The 27069-nt window shown below is 37.3% G+C and overlaps 1 protein-coding gene across 1 annotated transcript; it reads right to left on the bottom strand.

Moving 5' to 3' along the window:
* Positions 1–3441: 3441 nt before the first annotated feature.
* LOC144702069 (nucleolar-like protein) lies at positions 3442–12330 on the bottom strand. Its single transcript, XM_078573939.1, has 15 exons — positions 12036–12330; positions 11781–11915; positions 9377–9521; positions 8699–8778; positions 6725–6784; positions 6368–6556; positions 6147–6275; positions 5420–6064; positions 5157–5349; positions 4888–5081; positions 4677–4763; positions 4448–4584; positions 4098–4376; positions 3713–4025; positions 3442–3636 (listed from the first exon to the last, which is right to left on the bottom strand). Exons 1-14 carry the CDS (start codon positions 12288–12290, stop codon positions 3761–3763), a joined length of 2793 nt encoding a protein of 930 aa, XP_078430065.1. The 5' UTR covers positions 12291–12330; the 3' UTR covers positions 3442–3636; positions 3713–3760.
* Positions 12331–27069: the final 14739 nt, after the last annotated feature.

Genomic DNA, 27069 nt, shown 5'->3' with positions numbered 1-27069 from the left:
AAATTAATAAAAAAATAACATGGTGATGAGGCAATCTATAATTGTTTGTCTTTTCTTTATTCCTTTTTAGTATTTCTCTGCATGTCTCTCCTCCTTTCTCCTTTTATCTTTTGTTCTCTTCAATTCTCTTCTCTCCACCCTCTATTTTTGTCTCCTTTCAATTATGGCCCATTTTCATCCCATTCCCGACTCTCACACCTCATTTTTCGTTCTCCTGCTAAAAATTAAAATATTCCACTTCACGTGGAAATCCTTCTTGTGGGGCTGACTTTACTTCATATATTGAGAGATTAAAAAGTAATCCATGAACTTGATAGAAAAATATAATTACCATTTGATGAAAAAAGGGTCTCATTTTAAAAGGATAACCCATGAACCGAGATGACTAATTTGTTTAGTACAATGCGATTATACAGATCATAGTGGTCAGCGAAGTTAGTAATCCATGTGTTGATTAGTGAATGACATGTCAAGGAGGCAATGGCTTGACATGATGGGACAGATGACAAGTTGTAATGGATGAGAGTGTGATGTGGATTTTGTCACATCTCCCATCCCGTCATGCATCCCAGGATTTTCAAAAATCTGGTCACGATTTTTTCACCCATTTCTAAAGCTTTCGTCGTGTCCACGTCATGTCACCAGACGATGTCCCCATCACCGAGGATGAAATGACATATCCATACTTAAATATTTTGATTTTTTACTTTAAACATTTTTGGTTCTCTCTCTCTCCCCTTCTCCCTCCCATTCTGCCTTTCTTGTACTCTCTCTCTGTGTCTCCCTCTGCCTCTCCCTTACTTGTACTCCCTCTCTCTCTCTCTGTCTCCCTCTCCCTCTTGATCTCCTCTATCTCTCTTACTCTCTCCTCCCCTCTTTCAGTTTATCTCTATCTATCTATATATGTCTGTATCTATCTCTGTCCATCTGTCTGTATGTCTGTTTCCCTCTCTTTTCTTCTCCCTCTCTTTCAGTCTCACCCCCTCTTTCAGGACTCTCTCTCTCTCCCTTAGACCCAAACCCCTCTCCCTCTTTTCTGCTTTCTCTCTCAGATCCTAACCTCTCTCCCTCTTTTGATTTCTCTCTCTCTCCCTCAGATCCTAACTCCTCTCTGTCTTTTGGTTTCTCTCTCTCTCTTCCGCAGATCCCAACCCCTCTCCCTCTTTTGCTTTCTTTCTTTCTCTCTCTCCCCCTCAGACCCTAACCCCTATCCCTCTTTTGCTCTCTCTCTCTCTCAAACCTCCTTTCTCTCTTTCAGACTCTCTCTCTCTCCCTCAGACCCCAACCCCTCTCCCTCTTTTGTGCTTTCTCTCTCTCTCTCCACCCCCTTCTCTCAGACTCCTCCCTCTTCAGCTCTCTCTCTCCTCTCTCTCTCTCTCTCTCTCTCTGTATCTCTCTTTTTATTCTAAATAGAACACAATTTTCTAATGTTTTCCTTTCCCCCTCTTTTTCATCATTCAAAATTGCATCATCGTCGTAATCCGTGACAGCCTTCCCATCACCTGTCCACGACCCTCCATCACCATCACATCACCTGTTGCGGATATTTTGTGATGTCATCTGTCATTATCAGGTCATCCGTCACAGATTCGTCACTATGGCAAATGACATAGCAGATAACGTTTGTTGTTACCTAGTGTTGATGAGTCCATGAAGCTACAAGAAATCAAGTTGATCCATACCATGATGCCTACTCCCAAAATAATAGATTTTATTGTTGGACTGTTTGTGGATTCATAATGTGTGTATATCTGGGTGTCACGCGGTCAAATACTGAGCTAGGGCAGTTGCTTGAATTTGGCGCGTGCCGGCCTCAATGCTTGGAGCAGAACACTGAGCAGCCTTGATTTCTTAAAGCGTAAATCTCTTGTAATAGCTTAAATTTGTATAGAAGGGGTTAGTGGAAAGGGTGGGGACGCAGCCCCGTCGAGAAATTGTCTCATTGCACTGATATCATAAGGGGTTACATCGTAGTCATGAACGTTATATTGGGGAAGACTAGAGATGATATCGAAGTAACGAAACGAGGCATCTTGCGCCTTGGTAGCATTGCCCTTGCGCCTTGAGGCATGTCGCTCTATGCACGAGCCCTCCAGCCCTGCCGCTACACATGTGCCCCGGGCGGGGTGCCGCGCGCCCGCGGGCGTGGCGATCACTCACGTCACCCCTGCCTTGACGATCACACACGCCATTGGGACCCGCGCTGAAACCTATTGCACGTAGACTGTGCGACGCCGCCGCATTCGACGCCTCAAGCCGTGCTCAGCGCGCCCGTCGCTACCTGCGGGGCGCCATGTGCCAATGCCATCTCGGCGCTCACTGTGCGCCAGTGCCTTAGTCTCATGGCGGAATATCTCCCGCCGCGCCCCGCACACGCGATGCCTGCACGGCCACACAACTTCGTGCGCTGTTCCGCGGCACGGCCACCTGGCCTGCGTGTCCTGCGCCCCCGCGCGATGCTTGGCACTCCCACGTGTGCGCTCTTGTCTGTCCACGCGCCCGACATGCACATGCCTCGTCTTATCCGTCCTGCCTAAGCGCGAACAGGCACACACACCATTTGAGGTATATCACCACTACGGGGGTGATGACCTAAAAGATGAGGTTGGGCATCACCACCTTTAGCGCGTTGTAGCACTAAATAAAACTAGGTCATTACATATCGTGAGTTTAACGCGAACACGCCCTCCCAATAAGCACGCAGGCCTTTCGGCTGGGAATGCCACCTAGTTAGAGGCCTAATACTGGGGGCAAGAGCACCCCAGATAGAACAAAGGAGAGAACCTTCTGTGTCCCTCAAGAGGATTCACCAATATAAAGATATGCAATTGCACATGGCAAAAGAGTAGATTATGTGACTTGGCCACATTATCTAACATCTGTGTGACACGAGGTAGTTACTCCCTATTCCATTCTGTTCCTAACTCCCTCTTTACGTTCCTACTTTTGTTGGAAGTTCCTTCTAGACATGGTCGTTATGTTCTATTCATTTTAAACGAACAAAAAATTCGCACAAAAGAACGACGCACGGCCTTGTTCTTTGTTCTGTTCTTTTTTTTTTCAAGAACGAACAAAATTCACACATTCGCACATTCGCACAAAACTAAAACAAAATTCGTACAAAGTGAACAAAAGAACCGCACACGAGTCTGTGCGATGTTCTGTTCGAATTTGTTTTTTTTCTATTCGGAAAACCGAACAGAACAAACAATTCGCACAAATTCACACAAAAAGAACAGAACGACCATGTCTAATTCCTTCTCTGTTTTTACACTTTTTAATTGTGATGCAACAGTAAAAAATGATGCATCTATATGCTTCTTTTAGGTTCAAAAGATAGAACATTTATGTTTGACCATTGATAAGTCAACCTCATCAGATCAAGACTAGACTGAACTGGCCCTCAATAGACTGAGATCATACCAACCTTTAGGGATATGATTAGGTCAGATGAGACTGAGACCATCATTCCATATTTGAAGCCAATCAAAGCAAAAAATAACAATTACAAGAGGAAAAAATAACAAAGTTATATGGAACTCAAAATAAATCATCATAGATAAAGGATTCTCTCACTGGTCAGCGTCGCCTAACTCTAGGTCGATGGATTCAAAGCTCCATCGGTAAGTATCCCTTCTGCAAGAAAATCATACCCAAGTGAAAGTCAGTAAACATTTTCAAACACAAGTGAACCAACAGCAGAAAAACTCACCCAAGGGCAATAATAACGAACCGAAAGGGATAACCTCCTTCACCCACGTCATCTTCTTCCTTTCTTTCCTTTACCAAGCTGCCCAGACTTGTATGCGTGCTCCTGTTCTTGGAGGAAAGCTCTGGCTTTTCCATACATCTCCGCCTTCTCTTCCTCTTCCAAGACTCTCTCCTTCTTCTTCACCTCGTGAAGGAAATAGTTGTCTTTTCGAAGCTCCCGAACAGCTCCCTTGGCTTCCTTCTTCAGAAGCTTCTTCAGTTTCTTCCTTTCCACTCGCTCTCTATCAGGATCGTAGTCCCTTCCCTTGGCAAAGCTGGAAAAACAAAAGCCCACAGTTATTAGTATAGATGCCATGAAAATGATACGAGTGTAAGAGAAGACATACTCCTCTTCGAATTTTGGGTTTAATAGTTTGATGGGAGCGGGCTTTTGCTTCCTCATTTGAAGGGGTAGTCTCAAAGTTTCGTGCTTTCCTGCTTTTTCTTCGATTAGATTGGAAACTCCCTCCATGTTTTCTCGCAGAGATTCTGGGATGTTGGGTTGTTGGACTATCTCATCTAACAATGAGCGTATCGGGATGAAAATCTCAGGGAATGAGGTTAAATTTTCATAGATCTTGACAAATCCCCGCAAGGTTTCAACCGTTGATAAAAGAATGCTAGCCCTGCAGTGATTATTAAAGTTAGTGAAAATATATTCATTATTGGAAAACAGCAGTATACTTGTGATCTTTACCTAAAATTATCCGATGAGAAGTATGGAGAGTCAGCTGGCAAGTTAATTATCATGAAAAAGTCGATCAGAGCCACAGATGAGTCTCGCTGACCTAGGAACAGCCAGGGCTTCAATGATTTGAAATCCGCAAAAAACACCTGTTGCAAGAAAGTTTACAGAATGAGCTAATGTATGAGGTAAACTTTAAAGAATTTGATCACTGTGGAACAGTGAGTAGCAAGTACTTTACCCCAGAAAGTGTTTTCGTAGCAGAAGTCAATAGGAGCCTAAGAAATGTCAAAACTTCTGGATAAAGCTTATTAGACTGTTTAGCGACCTGGAACCACCAAGTTTACCAAAAATGAGAATCAATGTCACAACACTTTCTCGATATATATCCAGGTAGCAACATGTATCGTAACAAAAATGGTAATGAAAGAATCTGAGATAACCGCACTTACAGATAGAAGCATTGAACATAGGAAAGATCCAATGGCTATATCTCGCTCCGTGGTTATGGGACAGCGCATCAAGTACTCACACATCAGCAAGGACGCAGGCGTCATCACCACGTGTCGAAAGTCCGAGCAGGGAAACGTCAACGACCACAAGCGGAATAAAAGTAGAGTTTTCAACGAAGGCCAGGCGCTTCCTTCTGGAGTGACAAGTAAACTTAATGTTTTGTAAAAAGAAACGCAAATGATAACTAAAAAAAGTTCTAGATTAGAACCTTCAGTTTGGAGAGTCTCACACAGCTGATTTCGCAAGCGCAGAAGCCGTTCTCTGGCGCAAATGGCAGCGAAATAGGGAGTTTCAGCACCCATTTCAACCAAGGGTTTGACCAGAAGATTAAGTAACTTTACATTAAGAGGACTTTTCGTAGTTTGCACAGCAAAATATTGCAGAAGGACGCCGTAAAAGACCTAAGACATTATAAAGGTCAATACAATTAAACAGTTTCTATCAAATTTGTTAAGAGTGTCGAGAACATACCTGCATTTTTCTTCTGTTTTCAGCAGAAAGCTTAATGGCATTGCAGATGCGGATACGATTAATTGCCTCGACTATTTCTGACTCCAGTCGATGATCAATCAATGAAGAGAGTTCAACGATATCTTTTGGTGCTTCAATAACAAAAGGAAGGGAGTACTCCTTGATCAATGATGGCTTTCTGGCGCTATCGCTTATCAATGAAGGATTGGATTCTATCTTCTCTGATGCTGGATTCTCAGCTTCTCCCTCATCATCAGAGCTAAGTTTGTTGTCATCACTCTGCTCCCAGTCCTTAACACAATGTTCATCTTCACTATCTTCATCCCTTTCATCATCATCACTGTCATCTTCATCACCATCATCATCATCTTCTTCTTCTTCTTGTTCTTCTTCTTCTGTTTCATTTTTGCCACTCTCATCGTCATTGACTTCATCGTTCATGCTTTTTTCAGCAATACATCGAACAATATCATCAACATGGCACGTTTTCTCAGCATGTTCATGGCCAGATATTAAAGAATCTCCAAGGTCGTCGCCTGACATGTGTTCAAATTTTCTTTTTGTCGTTTTAGGAGTATCATCATCTTCCCCAGATTCCTCATCATCTGAATCATCTTGACCGTTCATTCTTCTTTGACGTTCTTCCTATAACAAAAGAAACGGGGAGAATGAGCGTGACATCAAAGCTATATTTTTCATAAGTAACCCAGCAATTTGTTCATCAGACCTCCAATGATTCCAGTCTCTCTCTCTCCTCCTGAGCAATCTCCTCCGCTGACTTTTTCCTATCAGATGGACGAGCACGCTTATCCATTGGTAATTCTTTAACTAGCTTATCATACGCATCTTGTTGATCCTGGCACGAGAGAACGTTAAATTAGAGCTCAAAAACTCAAAAAGTATTAACAAAAGGCCAAAGTGCAAAAATATAAATGGCTTCTACAATACCTTAGTTAAAACTTTCTGATTTGAGCCAGAGTTCACATCTGTCAAACCTTTAATTGGCATCTGCTTTGAAGAGCCAACGCTTGATTGGTTCAAAGATAAGAAAGACTTGGATTTAAGTAATGATTCAAAATTTTTGTCCAGCTGTTCAGTCAGATGTTCGTCCACTTCCTTCTCGGATGCTTTCTGGGCCTGAAACATTTAAAAATACAGGACAAGCCCACTTTGGTAAACGAAATCAAGTTCGAGATGCAATGACTTCTACTTTAGGAAGGCAAAAGGAACCACTACCCTGCAAAAAAATGTCAAACCAATTATAGCCTCATGTAAATAAATATTCGCCAGAACAAAGGTGCTCACCTTGAAATACTTGCTCTTTGCAATTATCTCCTCCATAACCTCTTTTTTAGTTTTCCGTCTCTGAACATAAGAAGAGGAAAACAATATTATGCCATGACACAATAGTATTCGCAACAAAACTCATTGTAAGAAGGCCTAGACAAAGATAAAGATAACCAAAATAGGAGAGAAAGCCACGAAAATTGTTACAATAAAATATATAGAGATAGAGCTAAAGATAAAAAATGTGACATAAAATGTAAGTCCTAAGAAAAAACGCAAACAACTTTGTCTATTTTAAAATTTTAAAAACTGCAAATTTTACAGTAATATAATTTCCGCTATCAAATGAGATGGTTCAAAATTTCTAAATTAGGAAATGACGGTGGGTAATAAGAAGCATACATGAAAGAGCAGTGGTGCACATGACCCGCTACATAAAGTGAATTTTATTTGCTAGATTTTATTTTATTTTGTTTTTTTTCCATTAAGCGAGATGAATGCCACTGCATTGCATCTGGTTTCAAACTGATACCAAATGCCATATTGCTGAGGTAGAAGCACAACATCTTGTTTAAAGAAGAAAATTAGCACCCTTGCTACCAGCTATAGCGTTTAGCACAGTTGGTGAGCGACTGAATCGAACATGGTATCAGAGCCCAGGTCGCGAGTTCAAATCCCAGTGGGAACATCCCGCACTAGGCCAACTCCACTGGGGCGTAACAGTGTTGAGTAGGCCAGCGTCAGGTGCTAAAGTAGAGAGTGTTGGGAGTCAACACATCGCCTAAAAAGAATTAAAGAGGAGAAGTAGCGCCTTTGCTGATGGTTATAGCTTTTAGCATAATGGTAGGCGCTTAAGTCCAACAGCTGGTATCATTGCCAGGTGGTAGGTTCAAATCACAGAATCAACACACCGTACCTAGGGCAATAAAACAGGCCAGCAGCAGGCGTTGTGGGAGAGTATGGGCCATCCTGGACTCACTAAGAAGGGAAAGAAGACTAACTTGAGTGCCCTGCTAATACAGCTTGCGCGACACAGTCTAACATCCCCCTCCCCTCTGGGTGTGGATGTTAGCCTCATATGACCCCCCCCCCAAAACGTATCGAGAAGGAAAAGGGATGAGACTTTGGCATGATGGACGACGCCGAGGTGGATGAGGGCGGCAGAGTAGCGACAGAGTGCGCATCGCCATAGGGGAAGGGACCTGACAGAGGGGACGTCGTCAAGTGAGATAGTAGCTATCAAAGGGAAATACTAGATTGTAACTCATGTCCTGCCCTCCAACTAGGAGGGCTACATATTTAAGGGGAAATGCAAGACGAGAATGCCCCTTGTGAGCTTACTAGAGGGAATAGATCGTGACATAGACATGACCAGTTTGGACACTTTTTCTTTGAAGAAATACCCAGTGTGGACAGTAATGTCTGGAACCAGGGTCCTGGCAGGCTTTTAGGGAAGATGTCTGCCTTCTGCTCAGCTGAAGGAACAAAGACCAGACAGATAATACCACATCAATATTCTGGAGAATGTAACGATGATTAATGCTCATGTGTGCTTCGTCTGATCATGCTGAATTGGATTTCTGGCCATGGCAACAGCTGAGTGACTATCACAATACAATGTGGTACCATCACCCTTGTGCAGCTGAAGGTTCTCCAATAGGTGTTTGAGCCACCGACATTCAGAGATGCTACAATGCACAAGAGAGAGCCACCTCCTGCTTTTTGCTTCTCTGGGTGACAAGGTTTCCACCAAGAAATGCACAATAACCAAGGTAGATCTTTGGTCCACCAGTGATCCAGCCTAATCAGAGTCAGTGTAGGCCTCTAAAAACAGGCCTCCCTCCCGGGTGAAGAGAAGGCTTTGTCCAATGGTTTGATTCAAATATGTCAAATTCTATAAGCAGCCTGAATATGAACATCATAGGGTTCTATGAACGAATGAAGCTGTGTATTAATAGACATAAATGTAACAAAAGATAGGGTTTAACTCACATTTTCTCCTTGAAGCGAACCAGATTCTGAGAACTCGTGCATCCCTTGCAGAGGCAAGTGTCTTAATGTCGCAGGATCCCCTAAAAATATATGCGTAAAAGGAAATAAATGTATATTGGAAACAACTTCCTTCTCTTTGCAACGTCACTCAGAGTAATTATATCCGCAAGAAATAGAATAGTAAAATAATCCCAATCAGGAGAAGTACACAACTAGATCTCGATCAAAGATTTTATTTTGTTATTTCAATAAAAATATGGGAGATCTCACAAAACTGGCAACCCTTCCGCTCAATCTGAGATTTTACTAGTATCTATCTAGAAGATAACACACATGCCATAAGAGGGTTTTGAAAAAGAGGAAACATTTTGTGGACACTAGGAACTCTTCAGAGCTAGTATCTATCTGAGATCTTATTAGTAACTATCTGAGATTTTATTAGTGTCTATCTAGAAGATAACCCACATCCCATAAGAGGGTTGTGAAAAAGAGGAAACATCTTGTGGACACTAGGAACTCTTCCGAGCAATCTGATTGGCACAAGGATTAGGAGACAACCAAGTTGCAGGAAATATTGAACTGAAGATCAAAATCAAAATATTGAAAAGGGAAAACAGACAACAGCACTTAATTTCCGAGTGTTAGCATAATCATATAATCAAGGTTATAGGAGCGTACTCAGAGTTTGATTGTCATCTTCATCATCCAAAGGCACTTCATCCTGGAAATCATCAGCACCTAAAAAACGGCCTTCTTCCTGAGGTTGAGACACATCCTCGATGGCATCAAATGGATCATGTCGATTCGACTTTTTCAATTTTTGCTGAACACATAATTTTACAAGGACAAGGATCAGATTATGTCAAAGGTTCGTACATATCTGAAAGCAGAATTGTGCTTTGAAAATAGAAAATTTGTAGTTAAATGATCTTTCACAAAGAAAGTGAGCTAAAAAGTGCGTACAAAATTTCAATACCCCCGAAATAATTAAAAATACAGGGTGTATAATTCAAAACTATGAACACTAGGAGCTCTGGGATTACTTTCTCCCACGAGAGACGGAATCCGATGTATGAACTCTCAGGAACCCAGATAATCGTTGAACCTTTTGATCAATAATTAATTCTATGGAAGTGTTCTATTATAACAAAGCTCATGGATGTCTCGCATAAAATGGAATTTGAATTAATGACAAGTTAACATTGGAGGGGTAAGATAGAGCAGTTAAATATAAATATATTGTGGCTTATGTTATATCTTCAATTCAGCTTAAGAAAAGTCTATTACATATTTCAAGAAGAAAATTTTTAATATATTATTGATAATAACAAGGTAATTGTAAGTGAATGCTCTGCCAATGAAACATCCAGATATTAAGTCAAATCTAATCAAGAATCCTCCAAACAGGGCATCAATGTAAAGGAAATTATCTATAAGTAAAAAATCCTGCGAGTTTTATTTTTTTGTTAATAAAAATAATAACTCATAAATATCGTGCCACGAAATACAAAAAATGAGCAAAATAACTAGTTATTAACGTGACCAGTAATAGGGTTTGCCAAGCATGACGAGTTTGTCATCTTTAAACGACGATGAAGAGTTGTCCCTGTTATTGTCCAAGTTTATAACCAGAATGACATGGATCTAATCATCACTGTCAGTATCCTCGCCAGAGATGAACGATGATGACAATGATGATTCTTATTCAACTTCATCATCTGAAAGAGTAAAAAACCAGATAATGTCAAGGGACGATGGTGAGCTGTAATTATCATCCATCACCAATCCGTGGATGAAAGATGATGATGATAAACTCGTCATCTTCATCTTGATGAAAACTATTCATGCATGAAAACAATTAATCCATCAACAATGAGTAAACAGAAGGTGATTTATTTCTTAAAAAAAAGAGAATATGATGAAAACCCTATCAGTAACGGCAAACTCTATCAGTAAGCAATCAAATGATCTGTGTTCTTAGTAAACACAAAAACAATTAAACCATATTGGGGGCCCTGGGAGCAAGATAGTGTACATTTTGCGACTTTTGCAAGAAAGCTCAAAAGCCGACGGGAAGAAAGAGCTTCCAGGGTGGTTAGTCCAACATGAAAGATAAAAAACTGAAACAATAAGGGATTCCAAAGGAGTAAAGATGACAAAGTGTTTCATGGAATGATGACATGGTTTTAAACTTGGTTGAGGAAGAAGACCGTGCTTCCTTTCTAGAAAGAAAAATAAGTGTTACTCACTGCAGCGGCAGAGCTAACCCAGCCACCAGAGAGGCACACAGTGGATCTAAAAATTATGCTCAAGTTAAACACAATGGCGGGTCTGGTTTAAATACCAGTTACAACAAGAAGGGGTAGGCCAATAACCAATGAGTAAGAGCGCCCACGTAAGTACCAAAAAAAAAAACATACAGGTTCTGATATGGGCCCATGACTTGGTGGCACAATACCAGTTACGTAGCAAAACTACATTGGAAGCATTAGTGTCTAACAAGAAGATTACAGTTGTTAAAGAACTACCATTGCAGACAGAAATCTTATCTCATCATTGAGTTTCCATAAAATAAATGTGTTCTATTCGGGTCCAAGGTCCCCATTAATAGGTGTCTCTAATTGGTTGTCCTTATGAATCTAGGAGACAGGTAGCTTGGATCTTAGATGTCGATTTCATATCCAAAAACTAGCTAGTTGGTCTGACACAACTCAGAAGGTCAAGGTTTAACGTACGAAACATTACACATAGTAAAGTATAGGCTTAACTTCTTCAATTATTAGACATTTTTGTCGAATATTGTCGAAGTTATTAGATGAAACACATTCGGAGTATTTTTGTCGAATATTGTCCAAGTTATTGGATTGGTATTTTTGTCGAAGTAGTCCAAATTATTAGATGAACCACAACTTTTTTCTTTTACATAGGTTGGACTCGAAAGCAAGAGAATTAAAATGTATTTTCACTAAAAATGAATGAGAAAAAGAATGCTGAGTGAGTGGACTTTAGTCTTAATTTCTTGGCCATAAACTTTCAAGTGGAGCACGACAAACTAAGACAAGTGCGAATTTCCAAAATTTACCTGACGCTCGCGCTGGAGACGCAGAATGCCCTTCTCAAATTCACCAAGCGCATCGTCGGCTTCGCCAATTCGTTTATCAATGAATTTCGACGATTTACGGCTCTGCTCATAATCCTTCAAAAGCGTTTGCTTTCTCTGTCACCGCACCAAAATCACACACTTTAAAAGATTATACCCGCAATCATCACAATTCAAATGATTTCAAGAAATAACACCGGAAAAAGACACGCGACAAACGAAAATTCTAACAGTTACCTTCTCAACGGCCCGAGATCGCGCCAATGAAATGCGGCGGTCCTCGCTCTTTCTCTTCTTTCCGATGATTTCCAACTTCCTACGGGAGTATATGTTCTCGAAAGGATTTTCCAAAATTGGCTTGGCTGATTTCTGAGCTGCGGCGTCAGGAGCGGTCAGAAGACGCTTCGCGTTCTTCTTCTTCTTCTTCAACATCTTCCCCGCGGTCGGAATGGAGGATTTCGAGCCCCGGGAATTCGCTCTGCCCTTCACCATGACTCCTCAAGAACAGGAGAGAGAGAGGGTTTAGGGTTTTAGTAGAACAATATAATCGATTTTATTCTCTGAACCGTGCTCATTTTTATCGCTTCAATAATATTATAGTGCAGGGACGCGGACGGGACGGAATTTCGTCCCATGACGAATAAATCGTCCCACCCACGAGGTTGGACGAAAACCAGGACGGAAATTCGTCTCGAGATGAACGGATGGGATGGTTTTCGTTCACTCGGACGAAAAAACCAAAACTACACTAGTGCAGTGACGCAGACAGGATGGTTTTTTCGTCCCAGAGCAAAAAAAGCGTCCCGTCCGTGAGGTTGGGCGAAAACCGGGACGGAAATTTGTCCCTAGACTAATGGACGTGAAGGTTTTCGTCCACTCTGACAAAAAAACCATCCTGTCCAGAGGTCTGAGACGAAAAAACTGTCCCATTGTCGTCCCTGCACTGATTCCAGACTTCGGAGGGAATTATCTTTGTCCCGTCCCCGCCATCGTCCATGTCCCAGACGATCCGGAACTGTACTCTCGATGCCGACGAAGTTGTCAATTTTAAGCCTGTTTTGTGCAAAGTTCAGTGGGAAGAGTTATCTGGTTTAAGGTAATAAATTTAGTTCTTGAGAGAGTTGATAGTTTGACATTTTCTCAACTATGGTTAATGAGAATGGACATAAGAAAGTAGTCTCAAAAGGAAAAGATAAAAGTTGAATAGTTCTCATATCAAAGCACATTTTTGATAAAAATTATGACGAGTTAAGTTACATTGTTTGTGGCTTCTGATTTTATGACCTTAGCCATAATGATTATTCTAACAAATAATTCAAATTAATTCTAAATAAATAAATACCTCAGCCAGCACTTTGGCAGAACAAGGTAACAGTTGATGGTGGAGTTTATCGTTTTCATTAATGACGGAGATGGATGCTTGTCGACGAGTGTCAGAGTAGGATTGTGCAGTGTGTGATGACGAAAGCCTAGGCTATTAATGTTGATCGCCCAGGAAAAAAGCACAAAGATGTGAGTCCCAAAAAGAAAAATATCACATTAACTTCGTCTACACATGCTCAATTGTTGAGTGGTGTTTTCTTTTTATGAGTCTTGAATCTTAAGTGTTGTTTTCCTTAAATCTTTCATTTTTGGAATTTAAGGACAAAACCAAACGAGATTTTGAAATAGTTAATCACTTTGAAAATCATAATTAAGAACCAAACTAAAGGGTGCCATTTTTATTAGGATGAGGATCTATTATAGGTCCAAGATGTTGCTTGAAAAGAGGAGGTAAACACAGAACTGTCTTCATAATTTCATCTCAAAATATGGATCATTAGATATCTTCATTTGAAGTTAATCTAAGCCATCTGATTTTGTCTCATTTGATGTTATATTCATGTGGTGGTTTGTGAACATGGCACAAAATTTTCAGAAGACTAGAAAGAGTAAAACTAAGTCCTAAAAAAAAATGAAAATAAATTCAAAATCATTTTTAAGACTTTTAAAAAATTAGTTATTACAAGTTTAATGTCTGAAAAGTCCATAAAATATAAAAAATCAGAAAATCAGAACTTCATTTTAAAAATAAAATAAACACATAAAATTATTTGAATAAATCCGAAATTATATTTTCTGAATCATAATCTTTATGATTTAATTTCATAAAGTTCGATATATATACTATAAATGGGAAATTTCAAATTTTCATTAAAATTATACAAAATCCCTTTATATAGTTAAATAAATATAAGTTTTTATTTTATAATAATAATAATATTTCTATTTATTCCACAAATTCATGTTAAAATAATATAAATAATAGAAAATATGAAATTCATTCTAAAAAGGAAATAACTAATGTCACGACTTTATGATATTTTCAACGAAAATAAACACATATAGACATGAAATTCTATCAAATTTAGTATGGCATTTCTGATTATCTCCTTCTTCTAGATATCAATTAAGGTTTGGAAATATACTTATATTCATCCCTAGTAACAACTCTTTTCTGATTCCCACATCCCCTCACCCGCCACTTCATCATGGCTGTCACCCTCATCTCCACCTCCATCACCCCCCATTGCCACTACTTTTTTTCTCTTCCTCCCCCATTATCCCTTTCTTTTCTCCACTTACTCATAGACAACCCCATCTGCTCTCCCCAAGATATTGAGAGTGTAATCAATTTTTAATTGGAATATGTTTGTCATTTGTTAAAATTTAATTATAATCCCTCATTTTCTCTTCACTTTGGAATGTTTATGGGCAAGGTAAAATGGTCTTTGATTGAGATTGATGCATTAGGAAATCAGCAATCTATTCATTTGCATGTTTTAACTGCGCTAACCAAGGACTTCATTGCATCATATTCCCAAAGTATGTCACCTCCCTAACCATGCACAAAGATCTCATATTGACCATGCAATATTCTTCATATATTAATTATTATCTATTAGTTTTTACCTTTGTTTCCCACAAGTAGGGACCAGTAGGTCGTATTGATGACATAATTATCCATCAACATGATGTAATTGGTTCCTCGTGTATCAACACCACTAATACAGTCATATCATGAATCTACCTAGCTATATATTATCAATCTACCTAATAATTGTGATGTAACTACTCAATTGATATTTCGGTGTGATGAAATATAGGGTTTCATTGAAATATTTTTCCGAAGGGCAAAGAGAGCCTACTATTTATCAATCAATTATGAATATATTTTGCTTAAGAACAAGGTGAATCCCATTTATCTTTGAAAACCTAATTTCCCAACAAGAAGTTGCAAGGTTCCATTGTTTGTGTCTCCACAAATCTAAATCGATTATCCCTATCCCCTGAGATGTAGTAGAAGGTGATGCAGAGAGTAATGCTTATTATGTCTCTTTCAATCCAATCATGCATCTATTTCATTATTAATTTCATGGGATATTTATGATGAAGTCCTAAAATACATGCAATGACTTTGTAAAATATGATTGTATCATAATAAAATGATTACTATTATGTTGGCATCATAATAGTAATCATTTTATTATGTTTTCATCATATTCCTATTCCAGAAAAGCTTAAGAAATTAGGGAAATCAGATGTTGAAATGTTTTTTAAAAATACATAATTTTCTGGTCCTACTTATAAAATAGGTATGGATGATCTTGCGGCCATTGGTATAGAGACTAATGATGGATGTTGGGTGCTCTTTAAGGAAATAATTCATTGAATTAATATGTATGACTCCCTGAATGTTAGTATACCTAAAAGTCAATGAGGTTAATTCATGTCACTGCCGTATAAGTGGTATGTTGACTTGAGACACCAAACACATCTATGGATGGTTATTTTCTTTACCATGACTCAAAAATGTGTAATCATGGGATTCAAATTAATCCTAGATTGGATATAAAAAGTATATGAAGTTGAATGAGTGGTCAAAATGAGATCATCTACCCTCGTTCAGGATAAAAGTGAAGATTGAAGAAACAAGAAGATACATTAAATCCCAATGATCTTTGTTATGTATCATTACTAATTATAATGATAGATTAGGATTTCATGGTTAACCATACCCTAATCCATTCTGAAGTGTCACCTGGATGAATGATCCTACATAAATAGTCATTGATCATGGTTAAGGTTCCACGAGAGAGTTTAATCACCACTCTCTATCTTCAAAAACACAAGATGTACCTTGTCTCCCCCCCAAGATAAACCCAAAATGTGGTATTTTATGTGTAGTACCTTCAACTTTACAAGAATTTTCACCTCATGCACTAGATGGATCAAGCAATAAAAAAATTCATTTTAATTTAATTGTTACATAATTTACAAGTCCAAGTATGTCTTAGTAAAATATTTTTAACACAATTTTAATATTAATGAGATTAATGCTCCCTCTATCATATAAATCTATGCTTTTTCAAGGAGGAATTCATAGTTGAAGATAGAATATATTAAAGTTAAAAAATTATCTCTTAAGTGGGTAGCCAGGGCTGAGCCAGGGTGCAGCAGCCAATTCAGCCATAGGTAGCCGAACACATGGCGCTCAAGCCTACCCAAAGCCAGCTAGGGGTTCCGCCCGGCACAAGCCCCAGCAGTCCGACAAGGAACCCACCAAAGAGCCCATAGCAGAGCCCACAAGGACCCATGCACACAAGCGAGAAGAGAGTTTTTATTCAATTTGATCTATAATATCATACCCAATTTTGATAACATTACTTTTCTTATAATTTTCCAATATGGGATTAGATTTGCCATTGTAAGTTGCAGCTCCACATCGGGCCCCACCAAGACGCAACAAAGCAATCACAGCTTGACAGACCGAAATCATCGATAGCTTAATTGAATTCCATGATCATCTTTCACCATCACACCGCCTCCTTATGTCTGCATAATCTCATTTTACCATCATCATATTGTTGATGAAGATTATTATTTAAGGGAATTATTAACACAATGTTTTAATGTGTGTTTTGATGAATATTCAAAGTGATGCATGCCTCAATAAGGGATGTGATCGAAGCACAATAGGCCCTACGGCAGTCGTTAACTGATTGTATGTGAAGATAAAATAGGAGCCTTAACTGACCATAAGCTGAACGAGTCAAATCATGTATTTAGGACTTGTATTTTTTATGCCATGAAGATAAACAGTTTTTAAGACGGTTCAGGTATTTGTGTGACTTTGTCTTCCTTTGATTTGTTGAGTAACTTATTCAAAATCCTATTTACTACCTACGAGTATTTAAGGCTGAATTTAGTGATGATTTAATGAAAATGAATTACATGAAGATATTATTATCTAATGGCGATATCTTTATTTGAATGGTGTGAGTAAACATACCTAAAAGTTTAAGATTATTTTAAAACACAAATCACATGCATAATGGCTAGTTTTTGCTCTTAAGTCTTGAAAGGTGTTTTGAACTCGTGGCCAAATTTTAAATATAAAAAATAGAAATTAAAATGATAATTATTTTATATTGCTTGATCATAATCAATGCATATGACTGTTAGACTTTTGACAGATACCATTATGCCCTTTTGTATTTATAAGTCCACAAATATAGTTTTGAGCCCTAATTTCAAACTCCCTTCTCCTTGGCCTTTGAAAGTCGTGGAGCAATTTACAAGCAGTGTTTGAGAAATCTTTGAAGAGATCATTTGTTTCTAACATCAACCAAAGTCTATAGAACTTGGAATCATGTCTTTGGTGCAGGATATTTCAAGATTTGAAGGAAAGAAGGACTGCATCTGAACTTCGCACATCCTCGACCTTGTAATAGGTTTACAATATTTAGAAGAATTTTTGTACTGATTTTGAGCTTTTGCTCAACATATCAATTCTTGCTAACATCCATAAAAACCAAAAAACTTAGCATCACATCATTTGGTTGAGTTTGGAAAGAGTTTCAAGGGTTTAAATTCAGACATGGAGGGATTGGGCGATAAATTAAGTAAGTGGAAAGATTTATCTCTACATATTTATCTTCTTTGTTTTTGAACACTTTGTGTGAGATAACAGTTGTGAGAAATTGTGTTTCAAAATTGTTCCAGGTATAATCATCACATTCGGTAAAGGATTGAAAAAGATATCAGAATTTTAAGCATCAAAGGTTTAACGCGAATAAAGAATTTCATCCAAAGAAAAACATGGAGGAGAAAAGGACTGAAGAAAGAACGGCTGCACACAAGGAGGAATGACTGAAGGGTAGTCAATAGTAATATTTATGAATCTTTATCTCTGAATTATAAAATTTTGGCATAAAAGTATTCTTGTTGAAATACATAAAATTGGTCATTGTCTTGAACACTATTTAAATAGCCATCAATACTCAGTGCTGTTGAGGAGAAGAGATTATTCTGAAATACACTGTTATTGCTAGATCTTTGTGATCACTCAGGTTAAGGCTTTGGGGGCCAAGTTGAAGTAGATCAAGCAACAACATTCTGTGGAAGCCTTCAAGGGTTGAGGACGACAAAGCTTCATCGACTTTTTCTTTTTCTTAGTATCCTTGTTCAGCCCTATTTCCAAGAGATTTTCTTGGGGGGCATTCATAGAAACTTAGTAAGGGCACATCATCACCTCGGGATGAATTGCCCCAAACAGCATTAAGGATTAGCCTAAGCTGTCTAAAAAAAGAACTGTGTCTCCCATTTCCCTACCTCATTTCTTAGGTAGAAAAATTATAGGCTAATTAAAAATAAAAATGTAATTTAAATTAGAGAACCTAATTCATCTCCCTTGTTAGGTTATTCCTTGGCCACCTAAACTAACAGTTTACTTACTCATTATATTATTCGACATGTTTTCTACCCTACTCAAGTCACACCTCTCGTCATTCTATTTTCATTTATGTTTTTTGTTCATTTCAAGTTTGAATTATAATTATCTACGATCCGTGACTCGATAATACTATCTTTTTTAGTATCTTCTCATCATTTCACTTCATATAAAGAATCATCTCTTGCCATCATGATAATCACCATACTAAGAGTATTAAGTCTTTAATCATTGTTCAATGAGGAGACAATCCGTAGTCATCACTAGTTAAAAATTACTAAGTACTGGTTTATATATTTATTGGATAGTCTCAATTACTCACAATGAATCAAACCCAAATTGTGAAATCATCAAATCAAACAGACAAATCCAAGAAACAAAGTAAGCATAGGGTATTTTAATCCCCAAAAAGCTTTAATGATGCAATTATGGATTTAATCTACTCATCTAATAGTTTTTAATATCTATATAACTTAAAATTGATCCTAGATAAGTTCAAAATAAAACACTAACTTGGCTAACATAGAGGAACTGTTAGATATTGATTGTAATTCAAATTATTATTTCGATCCGTTGATACTTTCTCTACCTGATATTTCATACATGCATGAATTCTTAATTTTTGATACTCAAAGTGTTTTTATATATCTCAATTTTCCTACATGGTATATATTATTTTTTATTTCTCTAATCATGTACATTTCCAATGCCCTCAATATTTTTTTGGCCCATGATGACATAGATCAATCATTTCAAACATGTACCCCGTATAAGTGGCCATATATGTTCAATTGACATGACCGAAGTATGTGAAAATGATCGATAAATGCATGCTGAATCCAAGAATTCTTAATATCTACGATTTTATTGAAAAATTGGGTGGATTAGAGAATCATTATTACTTTACATGATTGAATAGAAAAATTATGCAATGTTTTTAATATTTCTTAGATGGCTCTGGGTGTTGAACAAGAGAGGGCTTTGAGGCCTAACAAGGGAATGCAATAGGGGCCAAACAAGGGAAAGTCTTGTGGGGCTAATAATAATGAAGCTTTGGCAGCCAATTAAGAGGGCGGCACATTGATCTTTCATGGAGGACCTAATGCTTGGATCATTATTGATGTATGATGTTTATAATGAAATTCATGAATATATGGAATGATGAGATCATAGACATTGTTATTGAAAGGATATTCAATAAATACATCGCATGTGATGATGATGGTTGATCTTATAACCATTTTGTGAAGACGGTTACTAGAGTGTATGAAATATATGGAATGATTAATTTCTCTTTAGAGAAAATATTTTCTGATCTGATATGTATTAATCTCTAAAAATTAAACCTCAATATAGTTAAGAACCATAGAAATTAATAAATTGATTCTACATCTGGTACCTAGATCTCAGACACTAAAGATATCTTGTGGATAGAAGGTTGTGTTTTGATGATGAGCTAGGAGTCCTTATCAAAAAATTCCAAACAGTGTTAAGTTAAATTTTAAGTCCACAAAGGTGATCCAGTTTTTCTATATAATCATGTAAATATATTTGGCTGGTAATCACACGTGAATTATTATGTTATTATATGCAATTTACATAATTTTAAGGACTAAAATAATATAAATGGTTGTTATCACTCTTGAAATGATTAATCTATTTTTAGAGTGGAATAATGATTTTTTATACTTAATATTATTTTTGAGAATTTTTATGAAGTGATATTATAAAAAAATAATTTTCTAATGTGGAATATATTTCAATGATTTTTTGCCATAATATGTATTCATTATAGTTTTAACTTAATATTTATTTTATAAATATTAATTATACGTGTATAGTCTTAAAATTGCACCTCATTACATGTCGCCATTTGACTTGATCAAATCGCAACCAATCAAGAGCGTTAGTAATGACTTGTCGTGCTTATCATTATGAAAAAGACTGAATTGCAATGCTATGATTCCCAATAATTATCGATGCCTCTTTCTTATTTTTTATTTGCAAGGGTGACATGGAACAATGTTAAAATACCATAGTTAAATATCTTTCCATCCATGTCGTCTCATCTTTAAATATAGACATGGATCTTTGTCAAATTCATCCTTTTGCTTCCTACACTTGTGGGCTGATTGAAAACTAATGAGTTTCGGAGATCTATCGAGCTTGTTACTTGTCTCTTGGATGCATAAGAGGATGAAATAAAGAAGAGGGTACCTGCACACATAAATCACTGTGATCCTAGTGGAATGTAAGTATCCTCACCTTACATTGGTTTCTTATATGTATTTACAACCATTTGACCATCTTGTTCTACCATCACATTACATCATTCTATCCTTCAATCATTTTTGCCCCTTAACATCGCCATATCTTCATCATCTCTCTCGTCTTTCCCCCTATACGTCTTGTTCATTTCATCAAGTTGCTCCCATTTAGTTAGCGATGAGTATTGTCTCCATGGGGAATGACAATTAAATATTTACTATTCTTAAAATAGTGATTAACAAGATGAGATGAGATACATATAAAATACAAGATCGAGAGATGACTAACTGTAAGTTGATAAAAGTGATGGTTATTTATAAAATTAATAATATTATAGTAGATATCAGATAGTGATCATAATGATATTACACAAACAAGTAAGAGTGAAATTAAGTGACATTAACGAGATAAGAAAGTATTTAACTTACATATAGTCATCTCTCAATCTTGTATTTTATGTGTATCTCATATCATCTTGTTAGTCATTATTTGAAGAATATTAAGTATTTTTTTGTCGTTCCTCATGGAGACAATACTCATCGCTAACTAAATTTACTAAAGTGAGTACAGGTTATATTTTTTTTAATACCAATGAGAAATTAAAACCCAAATTTTTTATTTTTTTCGCCAGGAAGCTACACACATTCCATGTCTTGCTCATTATTCATCAATATAATGTCTTCATTATGATTCTTATAATGAAGTCCATAAACACTTCACCTGACTCAATGAATTATGATGATATCATAACATATATATAGACCATGTGATCTGAATATTCTTATGTGAAGGATAGTCGAGAAGGACATTAAAGTATCTGGATCGAATAACATTATCTAGACTATAACCATCGATATGGAGACAGTGAGGATTGGTCGTAGGTGATCATTAGGAAAAAGAGATCATTCAAACGATATGTGTGACTCATTTAATGGTACTATAACAAATTGTCAAAAGTATTAATTTATTTCATAGTTGTGTTAGTGGTCCTTATCAAGATGGGATCTTATGCCCTCAGTATAAAAGGAGACAATTCATGGAAGAGATGCGATGAAGTCCTTGTCCGACATAGTTAAATATGAGAAAAGAGTTCCATGATGATTTTCCACGGCATTAGTACTAACTCTGATAACCGATTGGGTTTGAATGTAGACCCTTCCCTTAGTCAACCTAGGAGCATCAAGGGGATTAGGGGTATACGTAGACAATAACCAATGAGAGACAAGCTTAATGAGTGAGTCAATAAACTCTTTTTTATCTTCTAGAGCATGTGTTGTAGCTTGGCACTCCACAAGCTAGAAACTTGACTTATCGATTTGGTTAAATTAATTCATCATTAATTAATATAAATGACGATATTTTTAATTTTTCAGGGAGACCAAAAAACCTCTTTTGACAACTAGAGTCATTAGCTACACAGATACATGGGTCTAGAGTGTCACACACAAATGGTTTTTTAAAAGTTAAAAGATATACTTAAAGTTTGGGGGGATTTATGAAAAATACCCCCTTAAAATAAATTGGGGAAGGCGGTGAATTAAATTCACTAATGGTAGAAATTTTCAAGGTTTTTACCTTCTTCACCCTTCTCCTCATATCTCCTCTCCATTTTGTTGGGTTATAGAGGCCTTGATCCGGATGGACATGATGATTCCATGCAGTACAAGACTTTAACAAAAATCTCAACGACATCAACAAAAAAATAGAAATAAAACACCTCAGCGTGAATTGCATTCATGATTTCTTAGATCCTAGAGCGAGATGAGTCGAGTTGCTCATGTGCGCAGCCTCTAGACGTATCCATGATAAATCCAAAATGATAGTAATATATATGTGCAATTCTAGCTAATTTATCTACTTCTTTATCTTTATCTGGATATATTATCAACATTTATGTTAAGTTGTGAAAAATCATGAAATAAAATCACATTTTTCTAATTTTGAGTTAATTATTGTCATTTGTGGGACTAACCCCACTTAACTCAATGGGTTAAGTGGAATGAATCTAACTCTCTTCTTAGTTTATGTGGAAGATGCAGGAATTAGGTGAAATTTTCATGAATATAAGGGATAATTAAATGAAGTAGAAGATATTTGGCCCAAAGGAGCAGGCCCAACCATAACCCTAGGCCAAGAAAGGAGGCCCAAATGAAGACAACTGGCTCTAGTCTAAAGGCCCACTAAGGAAGCTCCACTTAGCCCACTATGAGAGGCATCTTGGGCCAAAGAAAGGAGGGCAAGGGGAAGGTCCAGTCATGATTATTTATGACCATTTAAGGTGCTTGGATGCTGATTTGGAGGACATCCTTGGATGTGTATCCAAACCAGAGAAGAAGATCCAGCCATTCAATCCATAAGACATCCAAGGATGGAGACTTAAAGATAGCACCTTTAATGCTAATAAGGGAAAGAAGTCTTGAACGTCCATGGGGTATTTAAAAGGTCTCTATGCAGATTGGAGGACCATAATGGACGTGGATCATGACCCAGAAAAGAAGATCTGGCCATCCATTGTATTAAAAATCCAATGGCTCTCATTTGCTCTCTCTCCCTATATAAACCCCTTCACCCTATTGTAATATTCATCTGGTGATTCAATCCAAAGTAATGTTTGGTGGCCTAAGTGAAATTGAGTCATAGATCCATTCACCTTAGTGAGTGCCAGGTTTAGAAAGAAGCATCCAGGGCTGAAGAAGCTGTTGGAAAGGATAAGAAGTCGCTTGGGCCTTGGAGGGAGTGACAAAGAGGTTACCTTCTTATTTCTCAATTTTAACTCTTATTTGTTTGTCTTTTGTATTTTTTTAGTCTTGGAGCGGCTAGCCAATATCCAGACGGTTCCAACGCATCCAACCAAGCTCCGAAATTCATTCTAGAACTCATTCTAGAGTGAAGTTAGTGCATGCCATTTTTTCTCTCTCCTCTGCCAAGCCACTTTCCCCATTTGGCATCCGAACTTAGGCAAATTTTGACTAAGTCCAGAGCACCAGTCTGTTTCCTTTCCTATTTTATTTTGGCTTTAAAATATTCCTTAAAATCCCAAAAATTAATTTTTCTTCCTACTAATATTTTTAGAAATATTTTAAATTTATTTCTTTATACTTTTATTAGTTATTATCTTCATAGGTAGTAAACCCACCTCTAAAATTCATAAAATATTATAAGTAAAGCACAAATTCATTAGGAAAAGCCCTTGCTCCCTGTGGATCGACCCTTGCTCTCCCTACGCTAGTAAGGTTATGATAAATTTTTGTTGTTTTAATTCGGATAAACTAACGACACTAATTAGTGAAGTTAAATCATCACTAATTACCTCTAAAATCTGAATTATCAATCCACGCGATCTATGGCACCTCAAATCTCCTCCTTCACCTTGGCAAGATTCGTTCAATCACTGTCATCATCATTACATTATCCCGATTGCATCAAAATGGACAAGAGCCATGGGAAAAGGGAGAAAAAGGGGAAGGCCCTTGAATAATTCTAACCTCGGTGAATATCTTTCAAAGCGTTATTTTATTTATATTAAGAGGATATTTTTTATAAAAATCTCCCAAACTTAATTATATTGTCCAAAGTCCAAAAGACCATTTGCGTATGACCCTCTAGGCCCATGTATTTGTCTAGTTAACAACTCTAGCGGATAAATAACTTTCATTTTTCTTAAAAATTAATTAAGTTGGATTGATTTAACCCAATCGATACGTTGAGTCTCTAACTCATGGGGTGCCATGCTAAACCTCGTGCTTTAGAAGATACGAAGAAGTGTGCATTGACTCACTTATGAAACTTGTACGTCATTGGTTATTGTGTACATATAGTCCCTCATCCACTTGATGCTCCAAGGTTGATTTAAGGTATGGTCAACTTTGAAACTTTAATCAGTCATCTGAGTTAGTACTGATGTGTTCAAAAATCATCAGAGAACTTTTCTCTGATATTTCACTACCTTGGTCAAGGACTTTATCACATTGTCTGTCTTGAGCTTTCACCTCTTATATTGGCAGTGGATGATCCCATCTTGACCACTTAATCCTCTTCATAAACTTCTTTATGCACCCGAACTAAGACTATTAAGAATCCTATGATTAGAGTCTCACATGTGATAGTCAACGTATAGTTGTACGTCCATAAGATCTCTTTGGTGCCTTAGGTCTAAGGAACACTTACACAACCATGATCTAAATCAACCTGATTAAAATTTTGGTATAATACCATTCGAAGATTCGTACCAATAAATTTGTCAACCCTTTTTATTAAATAGCACCCATTATCGATCCTTAGTATCTTCATTGTAATGGCTACGGGGTCAGCCATACCTTTCACAAGAGTGAGAATAAATAGTGTAATTCTATCTAGATACTTTGATGTCATTCTCGAGTATTCTTTGTGTATAAATATTTAAAACACATACTGAAAGACTAGTGATCTCCATATCACGATCTCATCATAATTCAATTAGTCATATTATGTATTTATGTACTTCATTATAAGCATCACATCTGCACTATAATGAATATGTTCTAATAATGAAAACAGAATGAGATATGGAATGTATGATTGGATTGCTAGACACATATATTTCCATCACATTCCTGATGCGATTGGGATAGCATAACGACAATGAAAGAGAGTAAATGGAGCTCATAAAGGTTAAGTAGGAGATTAGATGTGTTAAGGATCGTGTGGGCACATCTAGAAGCTACACACTTAAGTAGATGAACACATCTCACTTGAGGATCCTAGAAAACACCAATTCAAACTATTCCTAATTTACTTGATCAGTTTTTTATGTCATTTTGATTCTGTCATTAGTCTTCTACTTCAAGAATCATCTTGTTTCATCACGGTCAATGCCATGGAATTCAATAAAAAGTAGTGACATAATTTTTTTTGAATTGAGCGAGACAAATATTGTATGGATAAAAATGTGATTATACATTGGAAGGGTTAATGGATGTATTGTTTAATTAAGTTTTAGGTGTAGAAACTAGTGATAATAAGTTAGGTTTGAATGGATAAAGTAATAGAAAATGGGCCAATAGATGGAAAAATTGATGTCAAATGAAGGGAAAGTGGAGGAAATGAATTGGGATGATGGTGAAAATTTTGATCTATGTTCCTTAAGTTCTCATGATTGTTCATTTACCCTCCAATGCCTCTTACTAAACTTGGATAATTATATTTTTCTAGGATAAGGTACTTGTCTCGATAAGAAAAAAAGAGGAGCAAAGGATGAACACTTCCAAATACTTACATCAATCATGTTGAAGAACCAATATCTTGAAGAGCCTTGTCTTTCTAGCTAGCCAATAGAGCACATCAAGAAAGTGGGAATGAGATACTTGTACATTGTGCACGATATAAAATTCCTTTCTATTTTTTCATGTTTTCTCTCCTATAACCTCCCTCTTACAGAGAATCACTAATTTAAATGATGGGGCAATGTTCTCCACACCCCTCAAATTGCTCCTTTGACTTTGATGCCCAAAACCAATATTGCTTCAATTTGGTCCAATAGCCCTAATAAATTTCTATAAGGATTGTCCAGCTCATTCATCATAATCACATTTAATTTATATAAAATTGTACACTCACGTTACTGGAAGGTATTAATCGGTAATAAAACTTCCTGATATAGAATTCACTAAGGATTATTTAAAATGCCCAAAATATGCACAAAGTGATGTTTCTATGAATCCAGAAGTATTTAAAAATGTAGATATTAAGATCAGGACTTCAACAGTTAATTGCTTAAATTCATACAAATGGATATAATTATAGGCGCATCATCATGAGTATCATCACTTTGGATCCTTGATGCGAAACGCCGACGGCCAGGATCGAGCGGCGCGTTTCACGTCACAGGATAAGGTGATGATGTGGCCTGAATCAGAGTAAGAAATGATATGTAAATGAACAAGCAGTTAAGAATCAGGGGAATAAGAACGAGTACTATGACGGACACCAAGGGTGAGTGATCCGTGGATCAAACTCCCAATGACCTTTGGGATAACTAGACGTCTACGACGCGAGGGGCGTCTGACGGCCCTGTCTAGTTCGGAATTTAAGTGGCCAGAAGACAGTCCTTTTACCCCAAGAAAGTTCCTATTCTCGTCAATGGTGGCTCGTCCTATTCTGGCGACGCTCGACAAGTCGTGGCAGAGGACGCGATAGCGGGAGACAGCACTGTAGATGATAATAATACTGGATTAGGATGGAGAGGAGACGGGC

The sequence above is a fragment of the Wolffia australiana genome, chromosome 4, assembly GCF_029677425.1.
Source record: "Wolffia australiana isolate 7733 chromosome 4, ASM2967742v1".
NCBI lineage: Eukaryota > Viridiplantae > Streptophyta > Magnoliopsida > Alismatales > Araceae > Wolffia > Wolffia australiana.
The sequence above is the reverse complement of the archived record's forward strand: the minus strand, read 5'-3'. Positions and strand labels throughout refer to the sequence as shown.

What these genes read in the sequence shown, in the direction of transcription:
- LOC144702069 (XM_078573939.1), bottom strand. Translation starts at nt 12,290, where the DNA reads ATGGTGAAGGGCAGAGCGAATTCCCGGGGCTCGAAATCCTCCATTCCG. An exon ending in AGAGACTGGAATCATTGGAG is followed by an intron (nt 6,065 to 6,146) that starts GTCTGATGAACA and finishes CTTTTGTTATAG; the next exon opens with GAAGAACGTCAAAGAAGAAT. An exon ending in TGAGACTCTCCAAACTGAAG is followed by an intron (nt 5,082 to 5,156) that starts GTTCTAATCTAG and finishes TTGTCACTCCAG; the next exon opens with AAGGAAGCGCCTGGCCTTCG.